The 20,069-nt window shown below is 31.4% G+C and overlaps 1 protein-coding gene and 1 long non-coding RNA gene across 2 annotated transcripts in view; both read right to left on the bottom strand.

The window, feature by feature from the left end:
• LOC139484823 (uncharacterized) overlaps positions 1-20,069 on the bottom strand; it is a 452,262-nt gene that overhangs the window by 219,607 nt on the left and 212,586 nt on the right. The gene's annotated exons all lie outside the window — the stretch shown is intronic.
• On the bottom strand, positions 2,000-18,753 carry LOC139484818 (carbonic anhydrase-related protein 10-like). The gene is made up of 11 exons (XM_071268806.1): positions 18,531-18,753; positions 11,327-11,374; positions 9,789-9,925; positions 7,443-7,634; positions 6,905-7,000; positions 6,371-6,437; positions 5,529-5,683; positions 4,476-4,601; positions 4,159-4,198; positions 3,657-3,699; positions 2,000-2,130 (listed from the first exon to the last, which is right to left on the bottom strand). Exons 1-10 carry the CDS (start codon positions 18,595-18,597, stop codon positions 3,665-3,667), a joined length of 963 nt encoding a protein of 320 aa, XP_071124907.1. The 5' UTR covers positions 18,598-18,753; the 3' UTR covers positions 2,000-2,130; positions 3,657-3,664.

The following is a 20,069-nucleotide window of genomic DNA, read 5'->3' as shown; positions in this document are numbered from 1 at the left end:
CCATGAAAATAAACTAACAGGCACGATTATAACTAAGAGTGCTAAAATTAAAAAAAAATGTTTAAAAGACTGATTATCTGTATGCAGATCTATCTCAGAAATCCTCCTTCAAGCACTTTGGTGAATTTCTTTTTTTTGTGTGTGTTTTAACGCCACTTTTAAGCACCGCTTTTGGGATATTTCGTGGCAGCCAGTTTTTATTGGTAAGGAAGCCAGAGTGCCCGGAGAAAATTTCCGGTCTTCGGTAGGAATACTGATGATACTAGTCAATTAAGATTGGAGTCGATTGCATCCACACGAGCGGGGTTCGTACTCACAACATGAGTGTTGACCGACAAGTGAATACAAACTTAACTACTTAGTCCTATCATGATTTTCTTGATAGAGGGTTGCTGCTCACAGGGAAGCTATTAAACCAAGAGTTCCAAATGGTGAAGTTGAAAGCATCCCTTCGTAAATTTACGGACGCCACCACGATTTGGTTGACCGTTATGGAATAACCGTTTCACAAATGATATCGGATATATTCCTTACGTCGTAACTACAATACCCTTCCCTTTCATGAATGTGACCTACCGAATTAGACTATTTACCGGATTTGTTATTACATAAGCATTACGACGGGTGCCACATGTGGAGCAGGATCTGCTTACCCTTCCGGAGCACCTGAGATCACCCCTAGTTTTTGGTGGGGTTCGTGTTGCTTATTCTTTATTTTTCTTTAATGTGTCATGTGGACTATTGTTTGTCTGTTTGTCTTTTTCATTTTTAGCAATGGTGTTGTCAGTTTATTTTCGATTAATGATTTTGACTGTCCCTCTGGTATCTTTCGTCCCTCTTTTAGACCAGTCGGTTACCGATGCCCCTGAAACTTTAATAGTTAACGATTATTTTCAAATACCTGTTAAGTGAATTTGCCGATTTAAGGACTATTACCTATAGAGAGGAAATATTCATTTAAAAAAAGTTTGATATACATAATATTGAAACTTTTGAGTCTGATTTATTTAGGGTATTGGTATATATATATATTGATGTAAACTTAAGAAATGCAGCCAAGGAGATATAAATATAATGAGATAAATTAAAGACAACAGATCTTTTCATGACATTACTGTTGCAATGCAAAGTCAAAGTTGATACTATAAATTCCATACCTGTATTAATCATAAGACTAAAATTGGTAATACAATTTATGGCACAAAATTGCTTCTGCAAGATAATCTCATCACTAAAACGAAACAATATAAAACATTACGGCAGTTTGAGCGGTAGACATTTTCTATTTGATTATGGATGAACTTTGTTACATTGTATTATTATATTTTACATATTGGTTGACAAATGACAGAGAGACTCCTTGATATATTCAATCCCTTGAATAACTGTTATTATTTGAGATAATCAATTCCAAACTGTTGTATATCATGACATTTATTGTGGAACGATAATGCATTTCCTCGCGTTATAGGACATTTGTCTGAAAATGATATAACACAGCACAATGAAACTAGCAAAATGTTAGGAATAATGTGACTTTATAGGTCTCTGGAGGAGGAAATATTATTTTTTAAATAACAATCATTGTCAATGTCTATGGTAAGCATCTTAATCATAACAATCGTAAACTTCCATAGATCACCTTACATTCTGTATAAAAAATGAAGGCTAACTGCAAATCATTTCAAATTAATATCAACCACTATAATTTTAAAATAGACATACATCATATACAGCTTGTGTTTGCTGATCAGTGTAATATATTGATTACATACATAACAATAACATCAGCTGTAATTTTTATGTGGTGTTAAATCTGTCCCAAGCAGTTTTATATTACAATATAGTACTCTGGAATGAAAGTAGAACGACAATAATCTATCGACTATATGTATGCACATGTTGAGTATTGTTTATGGATATGTATTGTTAAAACTCATACGTGTTGTACAGTATACCATATGATATAATAAATATCAATTTATTAGCTAAAGGGTATCCACCAATAATCCTAATAAGTAGCAATGCAAATCAAGAAATAAAGCACTGGGAAATAATATAGGCACTTCAATGACTTAATAAATAATCTGGAAGACACGGGTTTATCTTTGGAAGACTGCTCTTCTTACTCTGAAAGTAAACAAATCATGCTTTCAAAAACAAATAATTTTATCTATTTTCAAAGTAAATCGTCATACACTTATCACTTGATCTTCCAACAATGACAATTCTAATGGAGAAAAATGCAGAAGACGCTATGATAAAAACAAGTTAAACCCATAGCACACGAAGGCGTTAACAATAAAAAGGAATAAAAACAATTCTAATATGACGTCCTTTTTACGCTTTGTAAACAAAGCCGTGTTCTAATGAGCACAAAATATGTTTGACACATGCGCACAAACTTACTGTTTAATTTAACGTTATTCCCATCGTTATCCTCTCAAATATATACATTTAGGCAGCTAACATAAACTTTTATAATATATATTTATGAAACAACATATATTTGTCCTGCTCGTAGTTTTTAAACTTGTCAAATATGAAATGCAATGCACAGACTCCTCGAGGAGGAAACGGGAACAGCCAAACATCTTTACGGTAATTTCGTACGCTTTGACCTATAAAAATACTGTATTTGTCTTATTAGAATCGAAATAATTCCTTCATGTCATGCTCTATGCTCATTTTAACATGGGTAGGCATTATATTTGACCACATTTTACACCTCGCTAACACTCAGTGTAAAATATCGACAAATATAATGCCTACCCATGTTAAAATGAGCATAGAGCATGACATGAAGGAATTATTTCTTAATGTGTCAACACATTAAAAGTCTTAACATAAACATGTACAAATTTATGCCATAAAGAACATTATATTCATCCCCAACTTTTCCTTGTTCCCTCGCCTTATAAGGTCTTAACTTTTTTCTTTTATAATGGAATTTGATGCGACTGACAAGTGAGAGGTTAAGCTAGCTATACAACCAGGTCTAATCCACCATTTCTACATAGGAAAATATCTGTACTAAATCAGGAATATGACAGTTGTTATCCATTCGTTTGATGTGTTTGAGCATTTCACGTAGAATTATATTTACCTACTTAATATCAAATGGACATTAGTTTTGATAATGTTTCATATATTTTCCGCTGGACGTGAAGTTAGCAACAACGAATCTTTATAATCGCACGCGGGGTTGTATTTCTGCAACAAAGACAGACACCGGATACATACTTCATTACAGTTTTTGTTTCACTATGTCGGTCTTTTCAGATGATAGATGTGTATAGTGTATTTCATGATATTTTCGTATAAATAATGTCAAGATATTTGCGATTAGTTTATTGCATGATAAATGTGTATCAATTATTGTCTGATAGACTTGTTTAATTTTTTTGCATGATAAATGTGCATTTTTTATTGCATCATTGATGTGTCTGGCTTATTACTTGTTGCGCGAATTTGGACAATTGTAAGACAGACGTGTTTAATGTATATACATATTAGATATGTACGGACAATTGCATGACTCATGTAGATGTGCAAGACGTATCATAAATGTCGATTACATGTGTTCTATTTATTTTGTCCTATAAAAACTAACGCTTACTGCATGATAGAATTATGCGATTTCTCAAAATACTTACAATTCTCCTCACTTTGGACTATCTTGTTTAAACTGTTTATTTACTGTAAAATATAACACAATCACACTATTATTCCAATTTATAGGATGTTATGTAGACGGGTTTATCTATAACTGACCTAGAAAACATGAGCGCATCCATTAACCTCTCACGTGACCGGTCCGCCATTACAACCGTGAAAAATAACGTATATAAAACCTATTTCAATGGAAGCAGTAACGTGCATTTTTAATTTAATTCAAGACAGGAAGTTCTTACAATAACAAAATATATAATGAATTTTGCATTTTTTTATAGTGCAGATAAATAACAGTTGACAGAACATGCACATTTGTGTTGTAATGTTTAGCATGCGTAAACAGAACATGCAGAATGTCAAGCATCGATACAAATGCAATATGATTGAAACTTCATATTGGAACCAAAACCACAATAGGAGAATTCAATCAACTTAAAGAGTTGAGTAGGTACTTTACCATAATAATATACTTAATCCTCTCACCTTCGTACGATGTCAATTTCATGGTATAACAATCATCATCCTGTAAGAAACACGTAAACACCATTTAAATTACATTTGTTCACAAACGTACTCCAGTGCAACAAAGCTTGCTTTATTACAGCTGTAACAATTACAGGTCTCTCTTTGACGATTATTTATTGATGGGGGTCTAAATGTTTTAAATGTTTAATTAATGTTCTAATTCCTATCGATATTTTAATCAGTTTATCTATTAACATGATTAAACGATACAAAGTAACTTCAAAAAATAAGTGACGCAATATCAATACAAGTATAGGATATCTGATAATACGTACCTTTACTTTCGATTTGATGTTTGTTCTTATCAATCGACCGTGACCGGATGTTATGCTTCTGAAGTTGTTTGTTGATAGTGGGTGTTGACTACCATTTGAAGTATTTAGAATCCGTAGAGATCGCAGCTGAAGAAATTAGTCAAAGACAATAAAAACCGTCTCAGTAATTTAAAACTACATGAAAGAAAATGAAAACGCTCAAAACAATTTAGACATTTGAAAATAAAAATAAATGATCATTATACACACTTAAAGAAAAATGAAAAAGGAATCGAAAATGTTTTAAAACGAGTCATGGCCTTAACTTAAAGTGTACTATAAGAAATGGAAGTGATTTTGGTTCATTGCTGAAACATGTACGGTGAATTATAGTTTTGTCACTGGTAATCACACCATATCGGCATATTTGTTCACTATCGATTTATGAGATTTAAAGATAGGTATACTACTGTAATAGTCTGGTGGATAGTTGTGTCATTAGTAAGAATACAAACTCTTCTCATTTTCTTATCAGTGCAATTCAATATAAGCAAAGAGATTCCTAATCACTTCGTAAATATTTTTGTTGTAAGGTCGACAAATATCAAGCAATTGAATATAAGATGTAAATTGAAAGTTTTGATTAAAACATTTTAGGATGAATGTTGTTTTCGCCATAGATAAAAAGCAACTGGCATTAAACTAACATACAAAGTATTCACATCATTAAATGATAAGTGTATGCCCATGCTGTAGTTCGTAGAATACCCAAAATAATGTTGTAAAGTATGTTTCGATATTCAGAGAAGGGTTTAAAACATCACAGAAACATGTTCATAAATGTTATGTTATAGGGTTTCATTATCTTAGCTTTCAACATGTCAGTTAATTGATAAATCATAGTTTTTGTTTTAACTTTAGCCAGTCTGTAGCAGTCCAAAGCAAGATAACAAATAACAAACACATGTGGAATCAGCTTTCCTTAGTACTTTTATACTTGAACAAACCATTGTGCAAATGACGGGGAAACAAACCAAAACCAATTGAAAAATATCACCTCTAATAATTAATTACCTGTGAAAATGATATATGCAGTGGTTTGTTCAGTATAATCCAAGTAACGGTTTCCATACATCCTGGTTGTGTCAACGAACCCTCGTATGTAACAAAATAATCAAGGGGTGGTAAAATAGCATTCACAGAAAATCCATCTATGGCGATTGATGATCCTGTAGAAATGTTACAAAATTTATTATTTTGTGCTAAACACTCATATATAAATTGATAAATGTTAACGTTGATGAAATTCAGGTTGAAGAAAAAGAAAAAGCAATATGATAAATATAATATACAAACACTAACAATAGAAAGAGCAAATAACGAATTCCCTGTACTAAACTATGCCTTGTCGTATATAATATTGAATGTCGATATTCTGAAGTTATGGTTTCATTTCTTGTAATGAAAAGTAGGCAATGAAGAAACCTAAATACTTGTTGCAAAGCTTGCTTGTTCAGATCAATGATTTTTCAAATCAAAAGTGTATAAAAGACATATATTCCGCTGATAGAATTACATTTAAACATGTTAAAAATTTGGAGCTATAATTTTCTTGCAGCTGTTTTCATATCTTGTATGCATTTCGATACATCTTACATTTCTTACTTCGTAAGGGTGAAATATCATGACACGCTTTTCTTTTCGGCACACCCACTTCGCTCTTACCGTTCAGTTTTTCTTAACGTTGATTTATATGATTTTTTAAATTGATTAAAGAGATTCAATCATTGGTTAACTACTTTCGCATCTTAAGATATTTGTCAGTTTTATGTTAGTCTACACAAATAGAATTACTCTCAATGTTTATGCTATTTTTTTTTATTAACTAACAATACTTCCAAATGAAATATGCTGACCTTTGAAATGAACTTTGTCGATGGGTTGTATCAGAGCATCGAAATTAATGTTGTCCTCTTCACTGACCTGTAATTATTTATCTATTTGATATTAATATTCCTACAATCTTATGATGTTCATTACTACTGGTTTGGTACAAGTATATACAAAAAGATTAGTAAATTAATATTATAGTGATAGAACATTTAATAAAAATGTATTTTAAGTATTTTGATTGTTATAATCTTTAGTATCCTTTGTATGACAAGTGTTCCTGGTTAATTGTTAAATCTTGGTGTCTCGATTTCAAATAGCATTGTGTACGAATCTATGTGCTTGGAAATTGTTTTAGAACGTTTGCATTCCGGACAATCTACAAGAGCAATTCCACTCTGTAGAGTTCTTTTAAAAACATATTTTGAACACTCTATAATCTACAATCGTTCAATGCATGTATTTTATTTAATGCAATTTTGGAATTCAATGTTTTACATTTTCTTACATTACATATTCGTTTACATTAGCAAGAAAGAAAATAAATTTTTTTTACAAACCAGTGCTAAAATAGAAATAGCAGCAATACCATTTGGCGAGTTTAATGCTTGAGTACTGTTTTTGTGAATTTCTGCATTAAAACCATACAACTGGATCTAAAAAGGAAGTGATAAACTTATTTTATTTCTAGAACAGAATAGTTATTTATTTAAGACAGACAAAGTTATTGTATATTGTAGATTACATTAGCTGTATTTTGCAAAACCTTTAGGAATTATGGTTTTCAATGCTCTTCAAAATCGTATTTTATTTGACCTCTCTAATTTTTTTTTAATTCGAGCGTAACTGATGAGTTGTTTGTAGACGAAAAGCGCGTCTTGCGTAAATACAAAATTTATTCCTGGTACCTATGGTGAGTTAATTTATATCATAATATTATTTTCTGAAAACCAAATTCGGAGTTAATACGGTAATTTATAAACATATTTGATTATAATTCCAAAATATGTCAGATTTGTAAGAATTGAATAATTTTCGCGTATGTATTGATCTTCAACGACAGACATATTGCAAACATACTCGAATAGTACAATTTACCTCTAAAGGGAACATTTTACCCCCAATACTATGCTCAGATCCTCTGGTGTTATTATCGCCGAAATGTATTTTTATTTCAAATAAAGTATATTCATAAGACAAGGGTCCACCTGTAAAGATGAATGGCTTCTCATCTGTGTCTTTCACTACAAGTTTTAGATCTCTGCCTGTATTCAATAAAATGCCTTTAATCTGAAATACGTAAACGAATTGCCTAAAAACATTTATTTCTTTTAAAGAATTCCTTAAAAGAAGATATATTTGCTGGAGAATTGATGCGGAAATTTTCTATATTTCCTTCGGTACAAACATGATTGCTTTAATTTTGTGGTCACAAACGTTGTTTCTTTCGTACGTCCTTGTGTTTGTTTTTATCCTATTCCCGACCTTAACTTAGCATGCTTCAGTAGCTATCAGCAACTCTCGAAACAATTCCCTGTTTATGATGTTAAAAATCCGTATATAAATTTGCACAATACATGTGGATTTTCCCTTTTGACCACGAGCTTGGTTATAGCATTTTCGCTAACCAAGGGTAACGATTCAATCCCCTCCTCTCCAACCTTTGTAGATAAAGCCAACATTTGTGATTTATATATTGCGTCATCAAACTGTGAATCAAAGTCACGCCCATTCCAACTATATCAATTTAGGCCAATGACTGCACTCGAAATCTTTTCAGTGTTGAGCAAAAAAAATAATTGTGTCTAGTGTTTAAAAAAGTTATGAAGCAAACACCATAAATATACACTGATATTCCAACATTTGCGCTATAGACATACCCAGGGAATCAAATAAGTTGATTAAGAACATTAAAATTGTCACTCAACATCGTCCTATGTTTTGGGGATTTGTTGCACAATCAGCACTTGGCCATTGTTTATTTCATTGTCTACGTTTACACATAATCATCTTCAAGGTTGTTTTTGACTGAATGCAACAAATTGCAGCTACGACCAATATATATCATTATTTCATTGATCCGAAATTTTATCGTAATCTGCCAAGGGTAGAGAGGAGGGGACTCGATAGTTACCCTTGGATAGCGAAGATGGGCTATGGCTATAACCAGCTATTGGTGTTGATGTCGATAGGAATTTTATATCTGCAGTTATCTGAAATAACCTTCTAGTTTTCAATCAACGTGTATACATAAAAGTATGGAGCAGTGCATATTTAACTGTTTTGTTTTTATCAAACTACAATCTACATGCACATGAGGAACGTGTGCACCTAAAACCAGTAGACAAAATGGAAAACTAATATCCACATGAGGTCCTACTCAGCGAGTAAATTAACAAAAATCGATGTGAACAAATGAATTCAGCAATTAAAATGAGCAGAACCAACGATTGCATTTCTGCATTGACAATAAACCGGACGCCAAAAGCGATTTATAATTTTTTTTAAATTAGATGTTTATCTATGGCCACTGTTGACTAAGAACGCGATCGAGTTTGAATGCTTTTCAACTTTATACTTGTTTGGCTTAATTAATATTTTGATTTGAACGTCACTGATGAGTCTTATATGTAGACGAAACGCGCGTCTGGCGTACTACATTATACTCCTGGTACCTTTGATAACTAATTGTTTTTTATTCATAGCATAAAGATTTGTTTTCGATTTTATTTTTATTTAAAAAAAGGAAGTTCAAGTATCATGTAAGTACAGGAGCACTGACTACTGATCTGATGTTGTGTTAAATAATTGTTTTACGTTATCGTCATGAAAGCTAAAATTAAGATATTTGGAACCAAAAAATGTATAAGCATTTAAATACGTTTGAACCTATTTGACCAAAAGGTTTATACAAAGAATAGCAAAATCTACTTCTAGGTACATCTACAGAGTTTCGGCTTGGAACTGTTATATGCCAAATATGTCTTAGTAAATGTTTTTGAGCACACCCTCTCTTCTCAATCTAGGGCAGTAGTGTAATAGCATAACAACGGGGAAAAAAAACACATCAGAACTCTGTCAAAATGTAAAATTATCTGTTTTGGTATTGAAGACACGCGCAGTAACGACGTAAATACCAATACCTTTTCATTGCATTCAAGGCAAAGACGTCGACGTCATAAGTAGTCTTGCAACTTCATATTAAATATATCTATGAGTTACTGTCTACCATAGTTTGTAATAGTATCGTGTGTGTAGACTAGATTCTACAGTAATGTACCTGTTTAATACAGTGACTTAATTTTGACCAAACTTGCTTGTCTATCTTTGCATCTCTGATATTAAGTTCAAAAATGCAGTGGGAGATTTTCCTGTGTTTTTTTTAACTTACTTATAGTTAAACTTAATCGTGGTTTGAAATAAATGTATTGCTGATATAGTTACCTTATTCTGGCTTACATTCAATCGTTTTAAGTTTGGATCATGAACCAAGCTTTTAGGGTCGATGTTGATAGGGGACTGGTACTTCCCTTTGCTACAGATAATCCACGCTTTATTTGCCTTTCCCCAATACTCGGCACCTGCAACACATAAAGATAAAACAAATATTTAAACATATTTTACATTCAATTTGTAGCATAAATAACTATAAAAATTCGTTCTGATAATTTTGAACTGTCCATTCTCATACACATGTCATAGTGTAAGAAGTGTTGTTCTATTTATGAATACCGACACACGTTTTATCAATAGTGTTTGTAAAAAACATTAGCTTAGCATAACTTTGGGTATATTCAGATGTAAAATCATCATTGTTTTCTAATCTGCGTATAACATTACTGAAAAAATTAGAATACATTCCCGACGAATGATCATGCGAAATTTGTAATGTTTTACATTTTCAAACATATTCAGATTTTTGGATATTTTTTTTTTTAACTTATTTCAAAGAAGGATGAAAAAAGCAGTGGTAAATGTACAATGGTAAAACATAACGAGTGTAAGCCTTTATATGTAGACGCACTTTTGACGGTCTTTTCTTTTTATCAATATGCCAGCAGGCATTGCGTCCTGTTTTTTTTTATTTTACATTTACTTTGATTTCGTTGTAGTCAGAAACATCACCTTGCCATATAATATACTCCATTATGTTCTTTATACTTCCTTCTAACTCCGCGCAACTTGTACTAATAGGAATACTAGTACTAATTTTGAACACTCCAAGCAGTGTAGGATTTAAGGTATTTTTAACTTAAGACACCTGTCTAGTGTGACAGGCGATATATGGCTCTCTTTAAGCCTAACATTGAATTTTAACATGCTAGGTCAGGATTTTCTCGCTGTATTTAAGACCTATTTCTGCTGTTTGGTCGGGTTGTTGTCTCTTCGAAAAATTTTCCGATTCCATTTTCAATTTCACAGACATCATACGTTTCTTTTATAAGTCTGTTTCGTTGTAAAAATAAGCTTCATACCTATATAATTAGGCATTATTATGTACAAAGTTTTAGGAGAATATATATAGAAAACAGCGTAAACCCGTAAAATATAAGACGCAAATTTAAGGGCCAAATTACTTTAAGTAAATTGATAGAAAGAATTCATACTCTTCCTTCAATATTACCGCCTTATTTGCTTAAATAGAACAAGGTTGTGTTCTATTTATCATTATAAGATTCTAATGAAGTGATGATCGTTGATTCTAGATTCATATACATGTGTATAACTTGTATAAATGTTTTTCAACATTTCCGTTTAATTGTTTTCTATACTTTTGTTAACATCGATTAAAATAATTAGGTAAAAGTACAAGGCAATTAAGTCAGAGGGGTCTATTTAACAGAGAATGGTTAAAGGTAAGTGAAGCCTACTATCTTGTATTGATCTCTGACTAATAAATAAAGCATTCGATCCATGATTTCATTGTTCTAAGAAGACTCCCATAATATGCTATATTAATTACTATAACAAAACTTATATACCTGATACACCACTATACGTCCACCATTCTGACCAAAGTGTTCCACATACTGAAAAATAGGAAAATACATCTAAAGTACTATTCAATGGTGCATGGTTAATTCCTGATATTTTAAACTTGTTCTGAGTTTGTACCCTTTTAATGTCGTGAAAGGAAAATTGTGAAACGTTTGAATTATTCATATTAAATTTGTAGTTTCATGTTTTATCTCTCTCTTTTTTATTTTATTTTAGCAGGTTCTGAGCGTTCTTTTCTCCATAATGCACGGTTGATTAACAAGTGTCTGTTTAAATCTATGATACTCGTCAGAAATTGCAGATAACGACCACACGGGTAGTATCAGCTTAGTAATCTTAAAATTGTTTGAAAACTAAGATTGCAATTAGCTCAGACAAAGTTGACCTCAGATAGATCATGCTATTATTTTTATATTTCGTGCGGTTATTCAGGAATTCTGTAATCAAGTAGTAGTACTTTTATGCCAATTGACTTTTTTTTCTTCATTTGAGCTTTCCATATGAAGGTTAATCATAAAACGCTTAAAACGCATCAACTGTAGAGAGTAATTTGGGGGCCGTTTATCCTATAATTATTAACTTTTTATGCGTCGTAAATTGAATAGAGAGTTGTCTAATTGCCACTCATCATATTATATCTTCTTATTCATAAAGTATTATACTTATTTATAGCTTCGCACATTGTATATTTTAACCTCTAGCTGAAGACTGAACAATGTATGTTCTTTTCTGGTTGCCTTTTGTGTAATTTTATCGTGAGTTTTCTGTCTCATTTATGTATACCACACATATCTTTATTCATGTATGTATACCACACATATCTTTATTTATTTATGTATACCACACATATCTTTATTCATGTATGTATACCACACATATCTTTATTCATTTGACAAAGTGATTCATCTTATTTCAAGTTTAATACTATCATTGTCCATCTTTTTCCGGAAATAATTTGTTTTTGGAATTGCAATAACAATATATAGTAAATTGTATGCATCAATGTATAAATACTGATAAGACGAATGGATGTCTCGACAGTTTTATTGTTACACTTTTTCTAATTTCTAATTTTGTTTGTCTTTCTTCGTATAATTTGTTTTATGTAGAAGTCGCGTTACCAATTTGTTTGAATATTTCTTCTAATAACAGCGTCAGATAGCAATTCTCATTTTATAAACGTAAATGAGAAATATCAACTTTGAAGTTAGAAATTACAAAACGTGATGGGCAAATCAGAGTTTGTTAGCGTAACGTCTAAGATAAAATTGTTTTATTGATTTGGTCGTCTCGTTTAACGAGGGAACTAGTCTTTGTTTCTGTTCTGTCAGAGTTAATAAGGAGCAGAATTATATACAAACTCCCAGGAGTCTTAACAAGGTAACACAATATCTGTCCAGTTATGTTTAGCTAAGATCAGAATATCAGCTCTGTCGCTAAGTTGTCAATCCTTTGACACATTCCTGGCAGATTTAGATATATTTTCTTATTTAAAACATTCAGCTATCATGCTAGAATGGTTTTCTGTGCTTCTCAAAATTCTCTTGCAATGAATTGCACACATGCATGACTTCAGTATCCATAGTGTATACTGCTGAACGCATTACAAATGTAAATGGATAGTGGGAATTGGTTTTAATCAGACTGTATTATACGGAGATGAAATATACTCACGTTTTATACAATTCAAGTTAAAGTTGGATTTACCATACTTGATGGTAAAACTAGTAATGGGTACCACACTACGGCATAACTCCATTGAAGAATTACACACAAGATACTTAATAATGGGAAGACTATAATCTTATTGTGATAGTATGTCCAACATGATATATTCTATGGTACACTACATATAGAAATAACGTTGTAAACTGGTATATGAGTAAAGAATAATACACATCACTTGGTGTAATGACGGCCACTCATTCTTAGAAATCTCATTAAGGGAAAATTAAAGAATCATAATTTCATGACATAGAATCCCTGCATATAGATGAAAAGGAAATGCATAATTTCAACGGTGTTTTCAAACATGGTGAGATAAGACTTTCGATACATACTTCCCACACATCCATGTTCCTCGAAAGTAAACGTTCTATTTAGGAAACATTGTAATCTATTCACCAGGAGGTGACCAAATATATTACAGTGAAATGAGTTACAATTAAGATGATTGATTGATTGTTAGTTGATATAAGTCAAGTGGAAAATATGTCATGCATATTTAGTACAACTTACAATGAAGACCTGATAGTTCATTTGTTTTCTAATTGCAGTTTTCAGACAAATCTTTTTTTCTTTTTTTTCCAGACAAATATTAAACCATACATATTAAAGAAATCATATCAGTCAATGGTAAAAGTAATACTATTACTAGTATGTAGATTTTTATGAATCACATACAACAGTACATAGGCGGGTAAACTTTATTTTCTTTCTGTTAGTTCTGCAGTCTGTTAGTCCGTCTCGAATCAGACTTGACTCTAGATTAACAGTTTGTTGGATTGAATGTGTGTTTTGAGATGTAGAAAACATTTTCATGATGATGTAAACGTTCTAAAAATATATGACCTATTAGGGTTTTTACTCAAATTTTATAGTTCACTGACCAAGTTAAAGTTTTCTTTGATTAAATTTACCCCGGGTGACTTCAACACGTAGTTCACATGTTCATCATGATGAAAAGGCTTATGCCAAATTAAGATCAAACTTGTTTTTTATAAATAAACAGAAAAACTAGAATGAGCAAAAAAACATGTAGCTAAAGGAATTGCAAAATTATAAAGACTACCATGTATTTGAGCGGAGAAGTTCAACCTGGTTCGACGCTCCCTTTTTGAAAAGGCTAATACTAAGTCAAAAATGTGGAAACATGTATCAACTTCAAACAGACATAAAAAATAAGGTCAAAAGTCGGCAGCACATTATCAGTAATTAAAGCCTTTAAATAGAAAGTAAAAATATACTAAGATGTCACCATGACAGCTACTAACAAAGAAAAAAGGAAGAAAAACTACATAGCAACAAGAAAAAATATTTTTCATAAAACAACTCATGGATAACAAAAGATCGAGTAACCTAACTAAAAACGGTATATAATGTAACGTCGTTCTTTTAATGAATAAAAAGTATAAAAAACGGTTTGTTAAATATATTTTTATATTGAATTCATTTCAACTAACAGTACTGATTTCAAATATATATATATATATATATGTATGATATATATAACTCGTCTAAACACCAATCCAACAATGTTAGATCTGTAAATTTGCTTTCGCAAATTTTTTTGTTCTTCCCTCGCCAGGATTCGAACCCATGCTACTGAGATATTGTATTTGTACAGATCAGCTAAATTATCTATATATGTTTTACTATAGATAATTTAGATGGACTGTAAAAATAACATCTTCATGCCATATATATCATGTACTGTAGTACGAAGCTAGATTAAAACGGACGTGAAAAGGTAACACCCGGCCACCGAAAGCTTCATTTTTATGAAGCCCATGTGGTCGTGTAGTCTAGCGCGCCGGTTACAGTAAGGGCGATTTGGTGTCACGATATCTCAGCATGGGTTCGAATCACGGCGAGTGAAGAACACAAAATTTGCAAAAGCAAATTTACAGATCTAACATTGTTGGGTTGATGTTTAGACAGTTGTAAATACAGAATGTACACATCCATCTATCACCATTACTGCTGGTGATCCGATGGATACATCTGTTGTAGAGTTGTCACTGGTTCAGACGTTCTTATAAATAAAATTATTTCTGTGACTGTATCTTACATTAATTTGTATGATCCTTTACTATAGATAATTTAGCTTATCTGTAATAAATAACATCGTCATGCCTTATATATCATGTACTGTAATACGACGCTAGATTAAAACTGACATGGAAAGGTAACACCCAGCCACCGAAAGCTTCATTTTTATGAAGCCTAGGTGGTCGTGTGGTCTAGCGCGCCGGTTACAGTGCAGGCGATTTGATGTCACGATATCTCAGTAGCATGGGTTCGAATCCCGGCGAGAGAAGAACAAACAATTTGCGAAAGCAAATTTACAAATCTAACATTGTTCGGTTGATGTTTAGACGAGTTGTATATATATGAATTGCGGTTTTTATCCAACGCAATCATAGATTTGAACGTATCAATCAAAACATGCAGTGTCAAATTCAAAACGATAATGAAAGACACATTTCTCTTTTTGTTTTATATTATATTTGGATAGATTTCAATCTTTTAAAATTTTTGTTACGATAAATTATGTTAGCCATTGAGCGCACCTAATGCAGATTATTCCAGGAACAAATGTTGTACATACGAAAGTTATATATTTCTTTTATTTCAAATTATTTTTTATTGAAAGATTTTTTAATTTAAAAAATAAATATATAATCTTCTTTTCAAGCTGGAAACATATCTTTATATTCTTCAAATACGTTTGATCCACGCAGTTGTTTAGTACACTTTATAGAAGTCTGTGAAAGTAGATAGCATTGACAATATCATTAATAAATCTAAATGTCATATGAATAGATTAGAGGATATATATAGGCCTGGATGATGGATACTTAATTGGAAGTAATGACTTGTTAGATGATTTTTGCATGTTTTGTTGTAGAAGCAATTCAATTATGTTTCTTTAAGGATAATATAGTATAGGAGAATTGAGCTGTAAAAATATCGAAAACAGTATTGAATTTGAAAAATAATATATTGTGCTTTTCAAATTTACTAGATTAATGAATTGTTCATATATTGTCATAATTTAATGAGCTAACCTTGATTAGTACGTTTATGGTCTGATGATTCATAAAAAAGATTAACTAATTCAAATTGTCGTTTGAACGAAGACATTGACAGATAATCACTTGACACAATTGCTTGGAGATTGTCAAATCCTGAGAGGAGCATTTCCGGTTAGGAAGTATAATGTAAGTGCTTATAGAAGATGAGACAAATAGACATTTAAGTTTTGTTTTGAGAACTGGTCAATATAATCAAAGCAAACCTGGAACTTAGAGACTACCAGAACTATGTATTTTGGTCCATATATTAGGTCTACTTATTATCAAAAATAAACCACAAAAAATAACAATTTGATTTAGTTTAACAAATAAAAAAAAATCAGATATCTTAATTTGTACACAAATAAATTAATGAATTTACCGTGATGATTATTGCATAAAACTTACAACAGAAAAAAACGTCAATGAAGACGTGACTAATTTTCTTTGGCTTATTACGGGTACTTTTAAAACATTGACGAGACCTTAAAACAGATCAACCGAACCCTATCCTTGGACAATTAAAATGTTAAGATTAGTTGAAAACTTCCACAAACACTTAATGTAATCAGGTATATATGTCACGTTTGCATATTGAAAATAACTTCTTAAAACCAAAGAATTAAATAATAGTTCTGCAATGTCATTTCCCGTCAAAGTCTGAATGAATATTTTGTTAATCCCAAAGCGAAAATAAAACAATTACCAGACCCGATGTCCTGTAGCAATCAACTCAATAATGTTCTGTAACGTATTATATAACTATCATAAAATGTCAATAACTCACTGATTTGTAACCTTTTAATGAGTTTTCTCAGCATAAAGATGATGATATGCTCATTGACTGTAAAACTGATAATGAAATGTTCAAACAACTTGTTGAGTAAAATCTGTTTATATTATGTTGTGATTGTTTTATCATAGTTGTCATTCAAATAAATTTAAAGGGTATCTGTAGCTAGGTTCACAGTAATTTTTTTAAATTTTATTTGAATCGTTTTCACAGGAAAAACAAGGATAAGAGCCACTATTAGGCCCTGGAAATTCTTCAAGCTTTTCAAAATGTAGTTACTTTAATTAGTTAGAGAAAGTACTTGATCGCTGACTTGATATCATAACAAGTGGAACATTACATATTTGAATGTTAATTGCTTGTAATTGTTGTCGACGCCTTTCCTAAACAGATGGGTATCGCTTTAACCAAATTTTGATAATCTTATGAACATCTACATGATGATCTGTGATAGATGTTTAATACTTTTTTACGACTTCTAGGTACCATTAGACCAATAGTCAAATCACAGCGGTTTTAATGTTTCCCTGTTCCAAATTGACGTATTGCAAGGAATAAAAAAATGTAAACGTCAACGAGATTAAAACAATCTTCGAAAAACGCATAAAATTCGACAACTGTGTCGCAGCAAACATTCAACAAAAGATTAATGTTGATGCCATATGTCTAGGTTTGACATTAGGTAATTGCATTTAAATAAACATGTAACATGAACACATATGTGTATTTCTTGTCATCCATCAGTAGGATAGCAAACACAAAGAGGAATACAACCAGGTTAAAATGTACTCCCTCTATAATACATTCGTGTAAATGACAATAAACAAATGAACCAAAATAGTTAGTTATACGGTAGCAGAGAAAACCTTCATTATTGAGAGAAAACGTACAACATAACCTGCAGATTTAAAAGAGATGTCCTGTAAACGGAGTGTGGCCTAACATGTAGATACTTAACTATTGTTGAATATAGAAAATGTGGTATGCTTGACAATAAGACAACTATCCACAAGAGACAAAACTAACACAGAAATTTACATTTACGAGTTAAACCATACCGCATAGTCAGCTATTATAAAAGACCCATAAAAACAATTCAAAACAAGACTAACGAAGACCTCGTAATAGACCGATTGGGTTTTTCTTTGAGTTATGTCGGTGGGGTGCTATAATTCCCAGAATCAAGTACATGTTAAATAATTTAATAAAAAATAATACCTGTCAAAGAAATTAAAAAAATATGTAATAAATTGATCATCAATCTAACTATAAAATAGAGAAATGTGCCCAACAATACATATATTAAGATAATTTGGCAAACAAATCAGTATGATAAGGTCAAAAAGATGCCACAACAATGCAACAAACAAACTGCGCGAAAGCAAGAAAAATGAAGTTAAATACACATAGAGAGCCTGTATGAGTATTTTACAGATTGTTCAGTTGTCGATTACAAATTCGAGGAATAATTCAAAATAAAAAATATAATAATCAGAACAATTAAACAAGCAAAACAATACGTAACTAAAATACATACATTGTATTCGTTTATACTAAAACGTTAAACATCTATAGGAAAGTGTAATATAATTGCCCTACCTGTGTCTAATTGGGTATCTATAATTAATGATAGAACTGCTATTTCCAATAATCGCCATGAATCCATTTTAAATATACTTATACAATTAGTTATAACGTAGAAAAATATGTAGTTTGAACATTCACACTATATTGGATATTAGATTAATTCATATATTAATTTAGATAATTTCTTAACACTGCTATTTTACCAGCTGGAATCCCAGTGTAAAACCATTAATCTGTTTCTGTAGATTTATATCGTTTAGTAAATCAATAGTTCCTTATATGGAAAGTTTTGTGTGGTTAAATATTCCAATCCGTAACTCGTCCAGTTGCATTGGGAGGGATTAGTGATAACAAAACACGCATTGAATTTAGATTTTTCGTGTAAAAAGCATAAAAGTAGATATTTAACCATTTTTCAAAGAAATTGTTAATATTTGCAGAATATGCCCGAAGGTACGATAAAATGCATTAGCTTATTGATAAAGTACGCACTAGTATAACATGATATTAAATTTCAGAACACTATTATTCCATTCCATTTCATTTTGTTATACTGTACAAAAAATATACACCAACCTATAAAAAAGAAGATGTGGTATGATTACCAACGAGACAACTCTTCACAAGAGACCAACTTGACATAGAAATTAATAACTATATGTCATCGTACGGCCTTCTAGTTTGAATAAAAGAATATGCAAATAAGTGTTTTGTAGTTGATTTGTATGTTTTCTGCTTTGGGTCTTATGACTGATCCTTGTGCAGAGGAAATCAATCACAAACTATCGAAATTAAAAACAAGCCATTCAGATAAAATATTAGTAAGAGTAGTACATTATTGTTGAAACCTCATAAATACATTAAGAAGATGCAAATCAAAGTAAAAATCAAACACTGACGGAATAAGAAAAACTAAAAAAATACGTCGACTTATAACATGTATAATGTCGTATTAGTTCCTATTCAATAAAACCAAAGGATCAGATAATACCAAACTAAATTAAAAACTTACAAGTCTGCTACATCACCATTAATATTGTCAAAACAGATGGAGATATAACCGACTACAAAACTGATAACTGAACGTCACATACTAGTACCCCACAAAACGGTAAGTATTATACAATAATAGGCAGCTAAAGTTCAATAAGTGGTACCTCACATTTTGCTCATAGGGATTAAAATATCAGTTATGAATATACGTATGGTATTATATATTTTTCAAAACCGTCTTCCTGTATAAACCCTAAATTAGGAATTTTGTGGGAATGTTGTCTGCTTGTTTTCTTCACATTGCGTTGTCAGTGTAATGAAATTGTTCGACTGTAATTCAAGTGAGAGTTTCAGCTTTCTATAAAACCAGGTTTAATCCACAATTTTCTGCAACGAAAATGCCTGTATCGAGTCTAAAAATATGATGATGATTTGCCATTCGTTTGATTTGTTTGAACTTTTGATTTTGCCATTTGATTAGGGACTTTCCGTTTTGAGTTTTATTTGGAGTTAAGTATTTGTGATTTTACCTATCTTAAACATGAAATTTTCTTTAAT

The sequence above is a fragment of the Mytilus edulis genome, chromosome 8 (genome assembly GCF_963676685.1).
Source record: "Mytilus edulis chromosome 8, xbMytEdul2.2, whole genome shotgun sequence".
NCBI lineage: Eukaryota > Metazoa > Mollusca > Bivalvia > Mytilida > Mytilidae > Mytilus > Mytilus edulis.
The sequence above is the reverse complement of the archived record's forward strand: the minus strand, read 5'-3'. Positions and strand labels throughout refer to the sequence as shown.

Coding starts and splice junctions, on each gene's coding strand:
- LOC139484818 (XM_071268806.1), bottom strand. CDS start 18,597: ATGGATTCATGGCGATTATTGGAAATAGCAGTTCTATCATTAATTATA. Junction 7,001..7,442: donor GTAAAATGTTCCCTTTAGAG/GTAAATTGTACT, acceptor CTTCCTTTTTAG/ATCCAGTTGTATGGTTTTAA. Junction 4,602..5,528: donor TGCATATATCATTTTCACAG/GTAATTAATTAT, acceptor TAATTTCTTCAG/CTGCGATCTCTACGGATTCT.